This window comes from Syngnathus floridae, chromosome 1 (genome assembly GCF_059516105.1).
Source record: "Syngnathus floridae isolate MCC-2025c chromosome 1, RoL_Sflo_1.0, whole genome shotgun sequence".
NCBI lineage: Eukaryota > Metazoa > Chordata > Actinopteri > Syngnathiformes > Syngnathidae > Syngnathus > Syngnathus floridae.
In genome coordinates, this window is record NC_142413.1 from 7,520,132 (window position 1) to 7,534,821 (window position 14,690).

Below are 14,690 nucleotides of genomic sequence, written 5' to 3' on the forward strand. Positions count from 1 at the left end.
TGAATGAATAGGCTGCGAAATGTCTTCTGAAAATACAGTTTGCTTCACCAAATATATAATTTTACACGTGTAAATTTTTTTACAGAAGACACTGGGAAAACTATGAGGCTCTTAGCTAACAACGTTTCCGCAAGCGGAGTACTTTAAAGAGCTACCTATGGGTGCCACAAGATGGCGGTAGACTGTTCAGTTCATTACAGCCTATTTAATTGTCAAACAAAACAATTGGTACAAAACAATGTATGATTAAACATAAAAACAGAGATTCACGAATGCTCTTTGGTGAAATAATCTTTATTGTATTTCATATGATAAGCCTTCACTTGTGTGCCGTTAACTCTCATTTTTACACACCAGATAGTAATATATTCACACAACGTTGCTAAACACGAGTAGACAGCATAGTTCAAGTGGACAGACACGATTCCGAAGAGCACAAAGCTGAGTATTAAGTTGTGGCAAGTCATAGAAGAGCGCAAAATCCATCCCGCCTCCCCCTTTAAAATGTACTTTTAAAACCGGCAAAAGCCAAGGACCAAGGTGTTAACTTGAAACCATGGCCTAATAATTGGTCTGTGGTTCACACTGTGTGTGTCAAGTGTTACCATGACAACATATGTATTACAAGAAGTCCTTTCTTGCTGTTCGACAACTCCTTGAGCCTTCATCCCACTGAGTAGCAAACAATTGCGAGTGTTTTCGAAGGCAACCGATGTTGCATTCTCATCAGGGTTGTTCCAAGATGTGCGAAAGACGTTCACCTGAACATTTTCCGGTTGAAAAGGAAATTTTGAATAAACTTGTTGGCAACTTTGAACAAATCTTGACAAACTGCGATGTGAGCACAATGTTTGCTGCCTTCAAAAACATTTGCTCAGTGGGATAGCAGACACACAAATAAATAAAACAGCTTTTCAACATGCGTCTCAGCACATTTGGTCAAGCAAACAATTTTCATGTGTATGTCTGAGTTACTGAATAAATAATCACATAAAAACAACAGTTCTACATGAGCAATAATAGCACTACAGCGAAGGTTACTGCACCCAAGGTGGCCTTTTTACAGCGGGTGTGTTAGTAAGCTTTCTTCTTTTTTTTTTTTTTTTTGGCGGACAAGCTCTCGTCGACCGTCTTGAGAAAACGACGACGAGTTGAAGCCACCAATCAGTCAGCTGGCTTCCCTTTTCATGTATTTTACAATGTTTGTGGCTTGATTCAGTGCACAACGTTGGTGAACAAAACAAGCAAGGCATCTGTGTCGTTGTTCGTACAACTCCTGCATGGCGAGCATGCGCTGCGATTTAAGTGTGATCAACACAACACGGAGGATCAATGGCACGGTGGGAGAGTTCTCAAGTGTGATATCTAGTAAGGTCTTTGTTAGTATGGTGAAATTGGCATTTGAATGCTTCTGGCGTGTTACGAAGACAGTTTGGGGTTACGTGAGACGACTTTACCGCTTGGGATCGGGTCTCTAATGAATGAACATGTGCACGGTGCAGTGAGTCTTGTGGTTTGGGACAGCTTTGCTCACTCAGGGGTCTTGGATTAATTTTAAAAAAAAATCCTAAATTCGTCAATACATTTTGTTGATCTGCAGACCATCTATCTGTTGAAGCGTTTATAGAATTTCCTTGATCAACTGCAAGTTCCATGTTCTTGTCTGCTCTTTGTCCCTGCAAGTTAGGCAATTGACTGCACTCCTAAGATAACTTTCTTGGGAGTCATTATTTTTCCCCAACTTCTACTTTTGGCTTCCTACCACACAATTAAACCAATGGTAAACTACCGTGCTGTGGTAATTCAATTCAATATGCACGAGTAAGACTAACTTTGGCATACTAGTAGGACAACTATGTTACTGAGCCAAAACAGTTGACTACTAGTACGAATGACTAAAAATCCAATCGTTATAACCAGTGCAACACAGGGGCTTACCAGAGTTGCATACAACTAGGCTACTAGCAGAGGGAGGGAAAATATACTACAGTAGTAAAACACACTTGTTCCATTTGATCAAATATGTCGTCAAGCATTTTTTTGAGAACAAACGATTTGAGCATTTGTTTGATGACCTTCATAAGGATAAGATACTAGTGCAATATGCCTACTGATTAGTCTAACGCTAGTCTAAGCATAGTAAATTACACAAGTTTGAATTGTGTCCCATTTGGTCAAAAGTGAAACGACTAGCGGAAAAGACATTACCAGTAAGACAGGTATTCTACTAGTGGGCTAATCTGTTTTACTTATGAGGGTAAAGAGCATTCTCGATGAACCCTAAACTGGATCTCAAAGTTATGGGATGAAAGACAAACAGCTTTCCGTGGAGCAACCTCATCACTCACTTATCGACGCCTCCCGCTGTGTTAGTCTGCGACAAAAACCTTTGTGTGACGATTAGTAAGACCTTGTCTCTACTTCCTTAAAATACAACATAGATGTGAAGAATAAGTAGCCATTTTACAACTTCTCTATTGTAGATACAAAAAAAAAAAATGTTAAGAACCAAACCTTGTGCAGTCATTAAAACCACCCAAAGCGGTCTTTTTTTTTCTACGTGCCCCAAAAAAAAAAAAAAAAAAAAAGTCACAGCACAAAGACTGTGCGATAACCCAAAAAGCAGTTAGCTAAGACAATCTGCGCTTCAATTTATATATATATATATATTATCGGAATGCCATGCAAGTTATCACATTGAAAACGCGCATCGTGTCCCTTTTGATGTCAATGTGGATTCTCTTGTTTGGATTCAGTAACGCATATCCACACGCTCACTCTCCAGTGTTTGTTCCCCGAGTGGCTACTGAGAGACAAGCTGTTGTTGGTGGTGATGGTGGTGGGGTGGGGTGGGGGACTGAGGGTGAGACAGACTTGATGGGCTGGGCTCCAGTGTCGTGTACTAGCACGAGCAGCTGCTCTCGGTGACAGTCATCTCTGGCTGCTTCTCCAGTTTGATGTCGATCACTGAGTTGGAGTTAAGCAACGAGCAGTCGTGAGTTGCAAAATCTTTACTTCACTATTTGTACTTTGTTTTGTAAACCGGAGAAGAAACAGTCCTCAAAAGGAAATAGTTAAACGAACGGCTCACTTTTTTTTTTAACAATACTTACTACTGAAAAGGTTGCTAAAAAAATTTGTCAAGTGACATTCTTGTTTTCTGTAGATGTCTGTTATTAGGATAAAATATTGTAATCTTTTCTTAGTTGTATTTTTCTCACAATAGTCATATTATGAAATGAATGTCAACATTTGGCAAAGGGAGAACAAGTGAACAAAAAAAAAAAACCATAAGTTTGAAAAGCAGAGTCATTTTCAAGGATACTGTCTTCTTTGCTTTTCTCCGCTGTGCTGTCCATCCCAGGTAACGCAGCCGCAACACGACGGAACAGCTGCAAAACAGAAGGCGGGGAAATTAGGCAAGGATGTGACGCGTCAATATCAGACATATTGGGAAAATACATAACCCGAAATAAAAAAACAACACCGTTTCAAATTAAGACTATTGCAATTTTACAGATTCATCAAAGGTTCGTCAGACATTGGGTAGGAAAATTGCGGTTCTCTTTGTCAGCCTCTAATAAAGCGCCATGAAGTAATGGTAAATTCAGATTTTTTTTTGTCAAAAATGAACACAATTGTTGCAATTTTCCATGTTAACTCAGCAGTATTCTTAAAGTCAAAGTTTAACAAAGTAACATTTTGACAATTAAATTGCAAAATACATACAATATTACACCTTTTCTTCTTGAAAAGTTGCTATTATGCTCCAAAAAAAAGGACTATTTTTATCAAATAAAAAGCCTTTTGTACCAAAGAATCAACCCAAAACTGCCTTTGCTCTTGTATACATGCCAGCAGGTCAGATTTATGCGATACATAATCATATTTGATTTTCAGTTTTCCTTAAAAAAAGAATAAAACCCCACACAAATTATTTTTCAGAACTCAGTCTACACCTACTGGCTTACAGACCCCCATAGGTCAAGGAACTCCAGTTCCAGAACCTTTGGCTTTGAGGACAATGAAGCAGAAACGTTTTGTCCATCACAGGCAGGGTTAGTGAAAAGAAGAGTGAAAGGAGAGCGTTGCATTGTGAGCAAAGTAGCCAGAGAAAGCATAATATCTCTACCTGCTTGACATTGTAGCCAGTCTTTGCGCTGGTTTCAATGAACATGACATTCAGTTCCTTAGCTCTCTGCTCGCCCTCCTCCGTGGTGATCTGTCTGCTCGGGTGGATGCAGATGGAGGTAGACGCGGATAGGGAGAAAGAAGACAGGCCCGAAAGGAGAGGGAAGAGAGGGGATAGAGAGAAGAATGCTGGCTGAGTCTTGGTTTGAAAGCTACTAAGAAGTTAGTTTGGTTACCACAGACACAGAAAGTCAGAGCCAAGAAGACGCTATGCTGGCTAGCGGCGGAGTCACGCTCTCTGACATGAAGGACAACATGGCCGCTTCGCCGCCCGCCACCAACCTGTTTGACGTTATAGCCAGCCTTGGCGCTGGTCTCTATGTACATCACATTGAGCTCGCGAGCTTTCCTCTCTGCTGCCTCAACAGAAACTTGCCTGCCGCGGTCCCGGGAAAGGTGGTGGCGGCGGCGGTGGTGCGTGTAGGAAGGTGGTGGGTGGGAAGAAGACAAGGTGGAGAATCCAAAAAACACATGCAAACACACACGCAGAAATGAAAACAAATCAAAATGACACAATGAAACTGAGAAAAGAACTCAAATCTGAGACAAAGAAAAAAGACAAGTGAACCCCCCCGTTGCAGAGCCAGGCGCAATACAGAGAAAAAAAAAAGCTAATTTTCACAGTGCACTTGGTTTTATTTCTTTGTGCTACTGAATTAGACGTTTTTCAATTGAAATACTCTGCAGCACCTGACAAGACGTGGCTCTGAAAATTGACAAAGACTCAATCCAACAATTAATAATCCGAAACAGGGCGCAGTGTGCTTTGCTTCAAGTAGCCTTTTTCTCACAACATACAAAAAAAAGAATTAAAAATTGTATTTTAAACAATACAATATTCAACCTAACCATAGAATTATGTCTAAAGAAAGTCTGAGCTTAATAATAACAAATAACGGGATACGCCAAAAACATGCTACCATGGTTTAGCATTGACGATACAGAAAGATTTTCTCTTTCCTCCATGGGAACGACATCTGTTAAGGCAGGTCACATTGTAGCACAAAGTGGTGCCTGACACACTATGAATTCAGACTTGCCTGATTTCTGTGGAAGGGCATTAAATTGCTTCGAAATCTGAAATATAGCGATGGAGGGACCAACAACAAAAAAAACTGATGTAATGGGGGTTCACTGTAAAAATTACTGAATCATACTCAAGTGGCAAATTATAAAGACAAACAGAGATGAGTGAGGCACACTTTCAGGAGAAGATGTGGGATTCACGGCTTTGGCGAAGGTTTTACGAAAACAAAGCTAAATGAAACCTCGCCATGGTTTATTTGCAGTGCTTTTTCTGACCAACACTGCAATTTTATCCCAACGCCATCCACACACAAGCGCAAACCTTTTATCCGCCAGGTCTGTTTTGTTCCCAACGAGCATGATAATGACATCACTTCCTCTCTCCGTCCGTACGTCATCGATCCACTTTGAGGTTTGTTGGAAGGAGTTGAGATCTGAAAGTAGGATAAAATGACAAGGTATCAGTGCACACACACATTGCCGCATTTCCAAGCTGCATTTTGTAAAGGTGTGACAAATAGCTACTGAGTCCACATATTTTCGTTTGGCTACTTCTGTTAGTAAGCAAACGTATTAAGAGTCGGAAAATGTAAACAGAGAGGTTGTGACGACAATGTCGGAGGAATTCCAGGTGACCATACTTGCACCCAGTGGGACAACATTAGGTACACCAGCAACATCTATACAGCTCATTTAACCAAATATGAACTGCGCTAATTCTAACATTTGGGCAAAAAGAAGCAATTTGTTCCATGGATAAGATAGGATCAATAATAAGTATAATTATGTAGTATCTAGAATTGTTGAGTTTTGTTCAGCCAAAGTCATTCCCAATAAAAACAGCAAGGTGAATGAAACTTTTGCAATGGCAACTGAGTTTCTAGACAGGTCAAGTTAGCCGAGCCTCTTCTATGACTACTCGTTTGTCTTTTAGGGGATTTTCCAACAGTATGCAGCCATTACAGGTCAGTCTTAATCCGGTCATGACGTGGTCCTTTTAGCCTGGTCATCTGAAAATACACTATAAAACAGTCAGAACCGATGTGGTGGTGATAGACTTGTATGCCAGGTTAGATTGCGCAGGTGTACCTAATGTAAAGCAAACGTCTCAGGGGAACCGAAACAAAACGTTCGTGAACAGCCCTGACTCACTGGTGATGTCATACACAACCACAGCAATGGTTGAGTCACGGATGTAGCTGGGAATTAGGCTACGGAAGCGCTCCTGTCCAGCTGTGTCCCAAAGCTGGAGTCGGACCTGCGGGGGTGGAACGGTGGGGGAGAAAGGTTGGAGATAAAGAAGGGGGAGAGAGCAGAATAAGAAAGGGGAGCTAGGAAGAAAGGACTAACTGCAAGCCACGCTGTTTTTGATGAAGGAATGGGGTGGGGTGATGAATTGGAGGTGAGCATCTTAATGCAAGGAAAGACAAAAAAAAAAAGTAAAAAAAGACGCCCCGCCCAATCATTCTTTAGTAGCATGGGAGGAAATGTTGACTGATTCTTTCTGGCAGCCTGTTGTAATCAATACATCCTCTCAAAAACAGAGCGTAGACCCCCCCCCGGCGCTTCCGGCGAAATGCTTTGGCCGGGGCTCTCACGGTGGTGTCCAGTGGGGTTCGCACAACATGAAATGCCCTCGCACGCCGTACTGTATAAGCAAAGGACAAGGAGGCGAGGCCGTGATACCTACTGGCTATGTCATAAACCACAACTGCAGCGGCCGAGTCTCGGATGTAACTCGGGATGAGGCTGCGGAAACGTTCCTGGCCCGCCGTGTCCCAGAGCTGCAGCCGAATCTTTGGCCGCCCGTGACACATATGAGCACGCGTGGGGAACAGGTGGTGTTTCGTGACCCAGACAGATGATGGGAGAAGGAAAAAATAAATAACAAAAAAAAAGGAACTGAAAATATGATCATGTCTGACAAAATGAATGACACTGTAGGATTGGGTTTAAAAAAAAAAAAAAAAAAACTGTGAAAGGGTGATCATGTGGAAATGGTAGGGTGCTATACACAATCAGCCAAAGCATGCTTTCAGCATTCTAACAAGGTTCAATCATCTTTTTGTAGTCATGACAAAAAAAAAGGGATCAAATGTCTTACCGTGCGATCTTCGAGGTACATGGTTTTGGACAAAAAGTCAATGCCAATCGTTGCCTGCAAAACAATCACTGCATCAAAACGCTGAGATGACAGCAACACGTTATGTAAACAGCAGAAGCAATATACAAGATGTATCATTGCTCAATCAGCAGTATGAAGACCGTAGTCATTTTTCCAAATGGAATTTCATAAAGCACAAGTCATCAACGTCTGTGCATTATTTCATCTTTCGATTGTTTACGTTAACAATCAAAATGAGTTATTGACGCATGGTTTTAATGTAAAAAAAAAAGAAGATATTTCACTATTGATCTGGCCACAAGTTTCAATGAATTATACTGCCTCAGCAACCGGGTGTTTGGTCTCCAAGGACGTGGTAAGAGATGTGAAGACGACTAGACCCAGGAAGTCAACAGATTCCAGCATCACCCAAAGTCGTCACTTATCAGAATTCAAGTTGAGTGTTTGATGCTTTTAACATATCTAGTGCTTCAATTTATTTGGAAAATTATGTGACGTGTATGCTCGGATTTACCTGGTAGGTGTTGTCAAAGCTGTCATACATAAACCTTGTGATGAGCGAAGTCTTTCCCACTGTAACAAAAACGCACGAGTTTAAGCATCTTTGACGAAATGACAAAAACATCAAATGTCATGCATAGCTGAGAAATCATACACCGCCAGTGAGCACATTCGAACCAGTTGTACTATTCCATGTGTTCTAACTTCACTACTAGACTTCAGAGAAGTACGCAACTAGTGTGACCTAGTCGTTCCGCTAGTGTTCTAAATTGTCTCAATTGTGAGTAAAAAGTGGGGATCATCTATACAACTTTTTCTTTTCTTGATCAATACCAAAATGTGTACTCTTGAGTCACGGCACCGAAACAACCATACTTTGGATACATATAAACAATTTTTAATTTTTTTTCCCCCTATATCCATGTACATCTGCTTTTTTTTTTTTTTACAATAGCACAAAATGAATGACTAACACGAATAATAAATTCTAGTTCCTGATCATAAATTGGACACGAGAAACCACAAGATACCGGTTGAAAGTACTGATAACCTGGAAAAAAGGCTGGGTATCGGTACTAATAATATTTATTTTCAATGAAAGCTCAATCGGCTCTTCTTGAGACACTGACGTGATTCACTGTTGTGAACTGTTTGAGCCCACACGCTGAGCTGGCAATATGGGTGGAGCCATTGAAACGGACGAAAAAAAAAAAGAAAAAAGATGTCCACATTTTCACCAAATTACTGCAAAGCCTGAGCGTTTGTGTGTCGTGTCTGGCACATAAAGACAGTGTAAAACCACGTAAGAATAATCCATTTATTCTGCAGTATATTGTCCGGCGGCTTTAGATTACCAAGGAAGGCCGCCGGTTTATCCTAACCTCGACTGGCCGATGTGGCTAAGCAAGGTGTAGCTAGAGCTATAAATTCGGGATGTTTAACACGGTTCATTGCTTCGAAACAATATTATACCGCAGTCAGTAGTTTGATTGTCCCCAAAAAAGCGAGTTGCAGCTAAAATGTACACCTCGTTTGCTGAGCAGAAAGTCAACAGCTACTAGCTAATGTTGGCTAACCTTTCACATTCAATAATGTCAAGGTGGAAATGAATGACAAGACGTTCGTTTCGTGTTCATTCGAAAGTAAATCGACAGTTTGAATTCCTAGGACTACGAGGTAATGTCATGAAATTACATTTGGCTCAATGGTGAACGGCGACTCGGGAGCACGGAGTGTCCGATGACGTCATGACAATTCAAAGTGGCTTATCATTGGGGAAAATGTCCATATTTGAGTGTTTTTATAAACCATTAATTGCACGAATGCGAAATTGTTGCCGCGTATCATTGCACTCTCCAACCCCCATCGCAGACTTCAGGCCGCGAGCTAACTCGACAGACAAGCTAGTTAGCCGGCTGCTAACGTTATTCTCCTCCACATCGGAGTTACCGATAGTCAACTCCGGCAAACGGCGTTCAGGCTCTAAACTCACCGCTCTGCTCGCCCAGGAAGACGAGCTTAAACTTCCGTAGAGGGTTGCCGAACTCCCCGCCGCCAGTTGTGGTCGACATTTTGGCCCAAACAAAAATATGAAGCAGCTCACTAGCCGGCTTTGGATTGTGATGTGATGTCTAGACCGGAGAAACGAGAGCAGTCACAGTACAGCAGTGGATCGTCATCCCCTCATTCTGCTTTCGCTTTTTCCCTTTTTTTTTCTTTTGAAACTCCTTAAGACGAACAGAAGTGAAACAGCGCAGCCGTGAGGCTTTGGAGAAGAATAAGCAACGCTTTGCTGACGCAAGTAGACGGCAAAATGCATCAATTGGATGGACTTCTGATGTAAATATTCAAACCTGGCCTTTAGATATGTGGATTATTATCATATCAGCAGCGTCATATCAGTGTTTACCATAAACGATGCTTAATTTATTTTACACACAGTGACTGTAATTAGGATTTTTCCATTCTATGAGATAGTGGTCGGTAAGCCTCTAATTCGATTCCTGTAATTAGGATTTCTCCATTCTGAGATGGTGGTCGGTGAGCCTCTAATTTGATTCCTGCGTAATTCCAGTAACATATTCGAGCCGATGTCTTGATTTAAGATATAAATCGATGTGAGTTTGAAACCCCAACCCTAATTTGAAACCCTGACCATAGTTTGAAATCTTAGATTGAAACCCTAACCATCGTTTGAAAACCTAGTTTAAACCCCTAGTTTGACACCCAAACCCCTAGTTTGAAACCCTAACCCTAGTTTGAAACCCCAGTTTAAATCGTTAACCCTCGTTTGAAACCCAAATGTAAAACGGTAGTTTGAAAAACTATCCTTAGTTTAAGACTCCAGTTTGCAACCCTAACCTCTAGTTTGAAAGCCTAACCCTAGTTTAAATCCCTAACTCTAGATTGAAACCCTTCCCCTAGTTTTAAACCTTAGTTTGAATCACTAACCTAAGTTACTTACCTTGATTTGAAACCCTAGTTTGAAACCCTAACCCGAGTCTGGAACCCTAACCCTCATTTTAAACCCTAGTTTGAAACCCTAAACCTTGGTTGAAACCCTAACCCTAATTTTAAACCCTAGTTTGAATCCCCAACCAGCGTTTGAAACCCTGGCCCCAGTCTTAAACACTTGTTTGAAACCCTAACCCAAATTTGAACCCATAATCCTAGTTTTAAACCCTAGTTTAAATCCCTAACCCTTGTCGAAACCCTGACACTAGTTTAAAACCCCTAATTTGAAACCCCAACCCTAGTTTGAAACCCCAACCCTAGTTTGGAACCCTAACCGTAAACATGACTGTTGGGATCTGAGAAACAAATACATTTGTATACAGACGTTATTCAGTTAACAATGATTTTTAAAATTCTTTTCCTAAAACAAAAAATGTTTTCACTAATTCATGCTAATGCTGTATCATGGCACAATTAAATCCTCTTCAGATTTGGGGATATAATAAACAATACAAGGCTGCCAGGTTATATTTCTAGCTAATGTCAGTGAACTTGATACAATACAATGAGCTGGGCCCACGCCTGGTGCTGCTGTCGCCACATTTCTGCTGAGTACAGTGCGAGTATGAAGAGCAAATATGAAGCCAAGTAGCGTCCCACTGAGTTCAGCACTCTGACTAGTAGAGAAGGAGCGAAGTAGGAGGGCCGACTGGGCAATGCTCAAGGCGGGCAAGAATAAGAACGTCGAGGTTGATCATAACCATATGCTATTTTCACCTAAAGTAAAAAAAACAATAGGGGATAGGAACATTTGGGAGACTTAAGGAAATAAAACAAAAACATGGACAAATCCTTGAATGAGGAGGGAGCAAAAGTGAGGGCTTGCCAGGCAGCACATCTGCAAACTCATTTTTCTATTTGAATGTCAGGAAAGAGACTGGGCAGGGCCTGAGGCAGAGGAAGTGATCTGCTATTTCACACACTGCTGGTGAAGTTCAGCTCTCGACTACGGTCTCGGTCATCTGGAATGCGGAGTCACCTCCTCCGTCTACCAGAGGTCGTCTCTTTCCCTCTTCCTCCGCCACCACGCTGTGGAACTCGCCGCTGGACAGTGCGGGCGGACAGGACACGAAAAGCGGGATTCTCGGAGGAAGCCACATCTGACCAGACTGCCTCTAAATGGAATCTGGCTCTGGAAAAGAAGCGGTAGAGTCATCAGCTGAACATTTTGGAGGCTGTTCCTATTCCCTTATATGGCAAGAGAGCTGGGAAATCAGTTGAATTAGTCTGGATTCTGCTCGTATGTCTGCCTGTCTGCTTTCAGTGCTGACTTTGTTGCATCTGGGACAGCTTTGCCACCGGAATGTGTGGCCCCTTTCTGTCGGTGTCTATGAGGCCTGGCTTGTTTGTTTTGCTTTTCTCGGTGCTTCTTTTCCTGTTTGCACGCCGAGGTTTTGTTTTGGGACAACAAGAGAAGGGCTTGTGTTTGTGCTTGGCAGCGCCTGCTGTTTTTCCCTCTCTTCCACGAGACTGAAATAGGAAAACACTCACCTGGCAGCCAAGAAGTGAAACAGCCTCTAATACAAGGACGACTGGGTCTCCAACTGAATATCCATCATTGGTTGATATTTCGACCCCCCCCTCCTGATTTCCCATGGAGCCAATTCTTTTGAGAGCAACCTCGGAAGGATTTGAATTGATGTGATACGCGGGTGATAGACTTTGAGGACGCTTTATCGTCAATCCTCTCTCCTCATGAGGATTTTCTTCATTAGACTGTCTCTCAACATCGGTTGCCATGGCGACGGCAGCATGGTATCACCGTGACATCAGCCGCGTGCACGCAGAGGACTTGCTGGCACGAGCCGGGAGGGATGGAAGCTTCCTGGTCAGAGACAGTGAATCAGTGCCGGAAGCCTTTGCTCTATGCCTCCTGTGAGTACAATGAGACACTTCTCGAATTAGAATCATCTGACTGACCACCATTAATGTATTTGCACAACATTGCATATTATGTTAGCGTGGTGAGGTGTGGCTCAGACGTGGTATTTGTTCGATGAAAGTGTGACCCAAGGGTACGATCTAGTTCTAACACTCATGTGTTTATGTTCTCAAGGTCATCAGCCAAAGAGTGGTGTCATCACAGGTTGAAATTGGTTTCTTCTTGGACAGTCTTGGCCTGACTAGCTAAAACAAATCACATTCATGCTAGTGTGACTCGAGACATACTTGTGGTGTCACGTCAACATCAAAAATAGTCTTAGAAATGTACGTTTTAAATATTGTTTCAAAATTCTGTTGACATATTTGGCCATTCATTACAGGTAAAAGGCCAAAGCTAATATTAGCCAAACTCTGGTTAGCATGCTAACAGAAACAACGCTTTCTCCAATAAAATTTACCGTAGAAATATTTTGCTCAACATAGATTTTTGACATGAGCCACATAACATGACCCTACTACAAAAACAGAGGAAGTTAAAGTACCAAGAGCTTATAAAATTGTAAAGATTGGATCCCCCAATTGCAAAACAATTCACAGGGTCCACTCCCAAGATCGTCACTGTCAACATCAGCCGCTTTGAAACGCTGGCAAAAGCGCTTTTCCCATCGTACTGCTTCTTTCTTCCCTCGGGCCCCATGGAAGAGGGCGGGATCTCCAGTGACCACACTATGCTGACTTGGTCTTGAGCCTGCGCCAGATGCATTCCTGAAAACTGAGCCGGTTAGCCTGCACCGCCCCCTTGTGCCCCCCATCCCCCCTTTCCCCTATATTTTCAAATCTAGCTAATTCCGGGGATCGAATCACCTCAAAGAAATGACAGATCAGACAGGAAGATTTAACAATACGTTTATGATCATAGTGGTAGTTTCCAGTGGTGTCTGCGTCCTCATGTGACCAATTCATGACAAGACATTCCTTTCATGATACCATGTTAAAATCCCAACAGCAGGCGTTAACACTTTTGCTATCAGAAGTAAAATAGATAATCCATCCCATACTGCAAACTCGAACCATAATAATAACTGACTGTGTCAATCAAACCCGAGTAATATATATGATTCTTGTTTATTGTCGAGGATACCTTTCAGGATCTAATTGGTGGAACTGTCATTCAATTCAATTCCAATGTTTATTTTTATTATTTCTGTCGATGGTCAATTATAGATTGAATGGAGTGCAGCTGGACTCGTGTTTGTTGTTTTGTGAATGTGTGTTTTTTTTCCTAATTTTTCAAAAAATGTAAAAATAAATAAATAAATGACATGGCGGTTATCCTAATACGCTAATGATATTTAAAAATACAAAACTTTACCCACCCCACTTCACATGGACATACCTAATGTTATGGCAACTAACATCAAAGATTTCTTCACCGCCTGTTTTTACTCTCCGGCTTGCACAAGTTGTTTTTTCACTGCTTCATGTCATCTGGTCCTAATTGTTCGTCTCGTTTTGTTAAAGCCATTTTATTCTTCTCTAGGTTCCAACGCCATGTCCATACATATCGGATCCTCCCCGATGAAGACGGCCTCCTTGCCGTGCAGGTAAGTGACATCATTTCTCCTCCTCCTCGTGCACTCGACCATTATTATTATCCTCAGTGTCAAAACTGTCCCAAGTAATCAAAATAAATGTAGTTTATTTGATAAAAGAACGTATTGTTAACGCCTACTGTAAGGAGAACAGAAACACGTTTGTGTTTCCTCTGTGCGGCCTCCCAGTAGCGTCGTTGTTTCCACGGCATCTCTGCCGTGCGGCCGCATGCTTGTCGGATGAGCTCAGCAGCTCAGCGAAGACTTGTTTTCATGTGTCACAGATTCTACCCCCGCACAAGGTCAGTGGCTGGTGTGTGCGTGTTGTTATTGTTATGCAGCACTGTGCGCACTCCACGTTTTGAACCTATCGGAGGATTTTGTCCATAAATAACCTTTTACAGCCCAACATACTTTGAAAAATATCCCTGGCACTCTTTTCTGTGATGACCGAAAAACTCCTTCAGTTTTTCCATGACCGTCAATACAAAGCTCCCAGACACATTTTTTTTTTCCCTCTCCCAAATTTGCTCCTGTAACTTCCAAATCGCATGCTTTCCCCTGCTTTTTCTTTTTTCCTCTGGTTTTTTCCAAGTGAACGACTGCGATATTTTGGGCCCGGTCTCACATTACGCTTCAAATCGGTTTGATTGTGTTCCAGGAGATCGTTGTGGTCTGAAATACCATTTGTAGCCAGATCAATTTCTTTTACCAACTTAAAAAAAGACTAAAGGGAAAAGTGGTCTGCTATTACACTTTCGTTTCCTGACTTTGTGCAACTCACTTATTGATGCCATTCCGTTCTTAGCGGAATTAAAAGTTGCATTTCTTATGTCTGCACTTCTTTGTCTGCCTTT

The 14,690-nt window shown here is 41.9% G+C and overlaps 2 protein-coding genes and 1 long non-coding RNA gene across 7 annotated transcripts in view; 1 reads left to right on the top strand and 2 right to left on the bottom strand.

The window, feature by feature from the left end:
• Positions 1-278: 278 nt before the first annotated feature.
• rab41 (RAB41, member RAS oncogene family) lies at positions 279-9,625 on the bottom strand. 5 transcript variants are annotated; one of them, XR_015862786.1, is made up of 9 exons: positions 9,336-9,611; positions 7,857-7,915; positions 7,322-7,375; positions 6,908-7,013; positions 5,540-5,651; positions 4,474-4,567; positions 4,133-4,226; positions 3,326-3,392; positions 279-2,967 (listed from the first exon to the last, which is right to left on the bottom strand). XR_015862786.1 is itself a non-coding variant. In XM_088396416.1 (8 exons), the coding sequence occupies exons 1-8, from the start codon at positions 9,412-9,414 to the stop codon at positions 2,903-2,905; spliced, it is 636 nt and encodes a 211-aa protein (XP_088252542.1). In that variant the 5' UTR covers positions 9,415-9,625; the 3' UTR covers positions 279-2,902. The 5 variants fall into 5 exon arrangements, 4 of the variants coding, with proteins under 4 accessions (XP_088252542.1, XP_088251744.1, XP_088251031.1 ...); XM_088396416.1 differs by lacking the exons at positions 4,474-4,567; positions 6,908-7,013 and adding an exon at positions 6,370-6,475 and having other exon boundaries at positions 9,336-9,625; XM_088395618.1 differs by lacking the exon at positions 4,474-4,567 and having other exon boundaries at positions 9,336-9,614.
• A 1,422-nt stretch (positions 9,626-11,047) lies between these two features.
• LOC148403835 (uncharacterized) lies at positions 11,048-12,361 on the bottom strand. The gene is made up of 2 exons (XR_015862952.1): positions 11,849-12,361; positions 11,048-11,489 (listed from the first exon to the last, which is right to left on the bottom strand). It is a non-coding gene; the product is annotated as an uncharacterized LOC148403835 (long non-coding RNA).
• inppl1b (inositol polyphosphate phosphatase-like 1b) overlaps positions 11,227-14,690 on the top strand; it is a 60,194-nt gene continuing 56,730 nt past the window's right edge. The window contains exons 1-2 of the mRNA XM_088389865.1: positions 11,227-12,232; positions 13,782-13,845. Coding sequence (XP_088245991.1) covers positions 12,096-12,232; positions 13,782-13,845 — 201 coding nt within the window. The 5' untranslated portion in view covers positions 11,227-12,095. The remainder of the gene's footprint in view (positions 12,233-13,781; positions 13,846-14,690) is intronic.